Source organism: Myotis brandtii, unplaced genomic scaffold (assembly GCF_000412655.1).
Source record: "Myotis brandtii unplaced genomic scaffold, ASM41265v1 scaffold411, whole genome shotgun sequence".
Classification (NCBI taxonomy): Eukaryota; Metazoa; Chordata; class Mammalia; order Chiroptera; family Vespertilionidae; genus Myotis; species Myotis brandtii.
This window is the reverse complement of record NW_005365804.1, coordinates 1,748,748-1,754,322: the sequence shown is the minus strand read 5'-3', so window position 1 is coordinate 1,754,322 and position 5,575 is coordinate 1,748,748. Positions and strand designations below refer to the sequence as shown.

The 5,575-nt window shown below is 60.4% G+C and overlaps 1 protein-coding gene across 2 annotated transcripts in view; it reads left to right on the top strand.

Annotated features, from left to right (window-relative positions):
- SLC12A3 (solute carrier family 12 (sodium/chloride transporter), member 3) overlaps positions 1-5,575 on the top strand; it is a 28,709-nt gene that overhangs the window by 11,102 nt on the left and 12,032 nt on the right. For both annotated transcript variants that reach the window (XM_005873533.2, XM_005873532.2), the window contains exons 15-20: positions 427-526; positions 1,540-1,651; positions 1,931-2,071; positions 2,990-3,096; positions 4,194-4,276; positions 5,242-5,319. In XM_005873533.2, coding sequence (XP_005873595.1) covers positions 427-526; positions 1,540-1,651; positions 1,931-2,071; positions 2,990-3,096; positions 4,194-4,276; positions 5,242-5,319 — 621 coding nt within the window. The remainder of the gene's footprint in view (positions 1-426; positions 527-1,539; positions 1,652-1,930; positions 2,072-2,989; positions 3,097-4,193; positions 4,277-5,241; positions 5,320-5,575) is intronic.

Sequence of the window (5,575 nt, the reverse complement as noted above, 5' to 3'; positions counted from 1 at the left end):
TGAGCCTGGGCCCCTGGTGTACACACCTAGGCCTGAGGGTGGCCAATGGGCCGGCTGACGGTAGGGCAGGGGCACGGCATGGCCGGTGTGCAGGGGTGTCTGCGTGCACGCAGGCAAGGATGCCGGGGTGACAGCCATCAGGGGGCGGGTGCGGAACTCCAGGGAAACCCAGAATTCGACATCTGAACGCGGCCTTCAGGCCACTGCCAAGGTCTGTTTGTCAAGGGAGGGGACCATTCGGCAGAGTTTAATACCTTGACGTACAACTTTTAAACAGGTAGCCGCACGGTATGTGCAAAGGTTAAGAACAGGTGCCAGGCGGCCTGCTCCCCTGGGTGCTGGGTCCTAAAGAATGCCACCCCCCCACCCCCCCGTGTCTGCCTTCTCCCTGTGGTTCTGATCTCACGCTCCCCCCGCTCCCCCCAGAGGTGAACTGGGGCTCCTCCGTGCAGGCCGGCTCCTACAACATGGCCCTGAGCTACTCCGTGGGCCTCAACGAGGTGGAGGAGCACATCAAGAACTACCGGTGAGCACAGCCTCGGGCGCCCAGGACCCGGGCCACCTGCCCTGCCGGGAGGCTCCAGGCCGAGACCTGTCCGCTGACCAGGGCAGACCCAGGGTGGGCACAGCCCCCGCCAGGGAGGGAACAGAGGTGCCCCGCCTGGGGGTCAGGGGACGGGGTTGACATTGCCAACCAAGGGGACCAAGCACGAGGGGTGAGCTCTCTGTATCTCAGAAGATGCTCTTTGTAGTACGAAGGGCTCCATCAGGCCGACAGGTGAGGGAAGTTCACACAAGGACCCGAGAGGCTGACTGAGAGCCTCTTCAAAGCCGGTTCCCTCCTTAGTGAGGCGCATCCTGCCCCCAGGGCCCCCTTCCCGACCCCCTTCCCGCCAGATCGTCATGCTAACGATCGGCTCTATTTATGTGGCTTCGCTGCGCCAGTGCCCTACACCGTCCCACCACAGCCTCTGAGGCGTATGAAATTACTAACCCCATTCACAACAAGCATGCTGAGGCACAGAGTGGTTAGGTAACTGGCCCCGGGTCACACAGCGGAGTGGCCAATTTTGTCTAACTGAGTCTGGTAGCGGTCCTTGACCATGACCCATGACCCTGGGCTGCCTCTAGACTCAGAGGCTGAGCCACTCACCCAGGTGATGACACAGTGAGCTGGTACGTGACTGGCCTCCCCCCTGCCCCCCATCTTTATTCTCCCACCACCGTGCTGGGCTGGGCAGCAGCACCAGGGGGAGTGGTAAAAAAGGTGTTTTGCCAAGTGGAGCTTTTGGGGGCCGGAGCAAGAAGGACAAAGGAGACCCCGTGTGGCGGCCACCACGAAATCTGCCAGGGCCCGAGAGCCACCCTTGGGTCCCGGACGGGAAGATGAGGTCCCGTGTTCAGGGGCCTCCCGGAGGCCACACAGTGGTTCTAAGCAGGGAGGCCAGGAGCTGGTGGAAATCCGGGCCCCGGCGTTGGCACCCAGACCCCCGTGGGCTCTGTCCGGATGGCTCATCCCTTTCCCCTTCCCCTCCTCAGCCCCCAGTGCCTGGTGCTCACGGGGCCCCCCAACTTCCGCCCGGCCCTGGTGGACTTTGTGGGCACCTTCACGCGGAACCTCAGCCTGATGATCTGCGGCCACGTGCTCATCGTGAGTGCCCCCCGGAGGTGGGGTGGGGTGGGGCAGTGCTCCTCAGGGGCCTGGGGCGAGATGTCCACCCAGGGGACACGCCCTCCTCTTCCTCTCCCTCCCCTACGTCCAGCCCAGTGGGCAGCCTCCAGGGCGGAGAGGGGCTGAGTTTCAGGCCAGAGGCAAAGGCAGTCCCTGATGTCACCTGCCCCCCCCCCGCCCCCCCCCGGCAGGGAGCCCCCAGCCAACGTACTTCCTGGACAAATAAATGAACACGCCAGTGAAGTTCACCATGAGGAGAAACGGCGCAAACAGAGGATGCCTGAGCTCCGGGCCATCGCCAACGGGCACACCAAGTGGCTGAACAAGAGGAAGATCAAGGCCTTCTACTCGGACGTCATCGCCGAGGACCTGCGCAGCGGGGTCCAAGTTCTCATGCAGGTGCGCGGGCTCGGGGTGACCCGGAAGGCAGGGCATCCTGGGGGCTGGTTGGAGACCCCGTTGCTGCAGCAGGAGCCCCACCTTCCTTGCCTCTCCACATAAGCCCCGTGGAATGCACAGGCCCCAGGAAACGGACTGGGAAGCCCATGGGGGCTGTGCCACCTGGGGATCCTCTTGAGTGTTTTTTTAAGATATAATTTACCAACAAAGTGAAAAAAAAAAGTTAAGCATATAGTTTTCATATGCAGACCTACTCAGGGGTAGGAAACCACCAGGCAGGTCAAGGTCGTGAACATTCCCCTGGCATTTTACTGCTCGGTTTTCTCATCTGTGAAATGGGCTGCGTAGATAAATGACAGGTGTTGATTCTGACTCAATATATGGGCATCCCTTTTCATAGTTTTAAAGATTTCTCAAAATTAAAAAAAAAAAAGAACACGTAGGATCTCCTTTTGGGGTTATGCCACCAACTACTTTTGGGGTTAGGCAACCACTTTAAAACGATTAACTTTGTTATCTGAATTCCACCTCGAAATATTAAGTAATATTTTAAACATTAAAAAAAACAAACAGAGAACTATCAAAGATGTATGGGTTAGATGACCCAGGAATATCCCAAGCTTGACACCCATGTTCTAGCCCCTTATTGAGAAATAATTCGAGAGAGAAACAGGCGCTGGGATAATCCAGGACAAATGGGACAGTCCAGGCGCCAGCCAGGCCTGGACAGGCCACAGGGGGTCTTTGCCTTTCTCATGGTGTGTCCAGGCCGACAGGACCCTGGACAAGGGGGTGTATTTCCTGGGTCCTTTGCCACATGGGGGAGAGAGCAGCCGGGCCGAGAGCCCCACCCTAGTCACAGACCAGGGCCTCGGGGGTGTGAGGCCTGACTCCCCACCTCGTCCCTCCCCTCCGCAGGCTGTGGGTCTGGGGAGGATGAAGCCCAACATCCTGGTGGTCGGGTTCAAGACGAACTGGCAGTCGGCTCACCCGGCCACGGTGGAGGACTACATCGGCATCCTGCAGTGAGTGAGGGCTCGCGGGGGGCGGGGCCTGGGGTCTGTCCACTTGGGCCCTTGGGGTCTCTGGGCCTTGGGAAGTGGAGGGGAAGCAGTGTTGACGTAAGACGCTGAGTCACTGGTTCAAAGCTGAGAAAAGGGTTAAGCAGGTAACACGGAGAGCAAAGTGGCCTAGGTGTGGGGCTCCAGGGAGCAGTGGGGACTGTGGCTAACTGGAGACAGGCTCTCGGCTCCAGTCAGTTGTGCCAGGAAGAAACATGGGCCAGCGTTGCCAGATCTTCCAGTTCTACAGAGAAGTTGAAGCTATGGGTGTTCAGGTGAAAACCTGTGCCCGCCTGTGGGCTGCAGGACAGATGCAGGTAGCCAGCGCGAGGAGCTGAGGTAGCACCTAGGAGCAGGCGGTGAAACCAGGCCTCTGTTGGGGCGACAGCATGGGGAATGGACGGGGGGTTAACTCCACACCCTTCCTCATTTATCTCGCGGGAATGCTACAGAGGAATGTTACAGCAGGAGGTGGGGACACCTGCTCTCCGCTCCCCCAGCTCCTGCATCCCACGAGTCCAACCCCTGAAAGGTCCCTGTCCCAGAGACGTGCAATCAGAGGAGTCCAGAGAGGGCAGGGCTTAGCCTGTTAGATCAGCCCTAATGCGGGGCCCTCGGGCCCTGTGTCCACCTGCAGTGAGTGTACTCTGATACGTGATCCATATAGACAGCCCCTTCTTCAGTGTGTGAGCGTGGGTGGGTTACTCCCCAAACTCGGCTTTTGTGGCTGTGAAATGAGGTAATAATTCCCACGCACCCCCACCTCTGTTGCCAGAGTCGTGGGGATTATTCAAACGTATCAGGAGGACAGGGCCCGGCTCGAAGACTGGCCTGACTCTGTTTCCCCCTGAGTGCAGGGTCCTGGGATCCACAGTGCACCAACCGCAAAGCCAGTGGGTCCTGGGGACCCTCCGTGCTGCCTGCACATTGCACAGATGGGGAGACTGAGGCCCAGAGAGGAGAAAGGGGATGGTGGGAGGCAGGCCAGCTCCAGACCTCCAGTTTTTGGGGGGCTGGTGGCCGGGGCTGCAGGAGCCTGACCCCACCTCCTCTCTTTCCAGCGACGCCTTTGATTTCAACTACGGAGTGTGCGTCATGAGGATGCGCGAGGGGCTCAACATCTCGGAGGTGATGCAGGCGCACAGTGAGTGCACGCCCCGCTGCTCGGCACCCCTGTCAAAATCCGCAACAGGATCCCAGAAAGTTCTAGAACCCAATTTTTTTTAAGTGGTCGTGGGACGAGAGGGGGAAATGAGTAAGGAATGAAGGCCACAGACTCCTAGAAAGTCGGCTTTTCATGGCCCCTTAGAGCTCATCAGGTTTCCAAATGGAGAAACTGAGGCCCATGGTCCATTCAAGGTCACGCTTCCCGCTGGGGGCAGCCCAGGCCTCGGAGCTGCCGGAGCCCGGTCAGTGCTTTAGTGACCAGATTGGCTAAGAAGGACCCGGAAAGAGGGGAGAGGAACGCCCAGGGGAACACCCGACAGGAAAACACACAGGGGGCCAGGGGAACGGGACGTCTTGGTCTCCGAGACCATCGCTGGGCGCGGAGAGGGATGTGCTTAGCGTGTAAAGTCACGTATGAGTATGCGGACTCTGAGTTCATGCGAAATAAACGACACGCATGAAAACAAATGGGGGCTGTGGGCCGGGGGAACGGAAGGGGTGGCCGCCGTTTCTCGCAGGCAGGGCCGGGTCCTGTCACCGAGGCCAGGCCTGCCCGGCACGGGGCACAGGGCAGTCAGTGAACATTAACGCAGAGGGTCTTTGCAAGGGGCAGCCAGGCTCCTGACGACGCTGATCCAGGCGCTGGGGGTGCGGAGGGAGCTGCTGGGAGACGCAGGGGACCCACGTCAGACAGTGTCAGAGGGGCCCAGCAGCCTCTCTGAGCCGGGGCTCTGGGGGGAAGGCGCTCCTGGTTCCGGGGCACCCACCACCGGGACTGCGGGGGGAAGGGAGCCCTGTCTGAGGGACGGAGCAAGCGGGTGGGGCTGGACCGAGATCCGTGGAAGGTGGGGTGTCAGACTTGCTTCCTTGCAAAAGGGGGAGAAAGAACCGGGGTCCCGGGCGAGGACAGTCGGGAACACAGCTGCTGTCCCTCTCTTGCAGTTAACCCCGTGTTTGACCCGGCCGAGGACGGCAAGGAAGCCAGCGCCAGCAGGGCCCGGCCGTCCGTCTCTGGCACACGTCAGTCCCCAGCCCACTCAGGGCTCAGGGCTCTCCCCCTGCGTGGCAGCTAGTGGGGGCCGCAGGGGAGCTTGGTCAAGGGCAGGGGAGGCCCCTGGGATCTCTGGGGTCGGGTAACTGTGGGGGTGGGGTGGCTGGGGCAGCATTGATGACCGCAGACCTGACGGGGAATTCGGTGTCTGGGCATCTGGGCATCGTGGGAACCCACCCAGCAGGCTCTGGGGCCTGTGTCCCACCCCCTCAAGGCTCTCTGGCC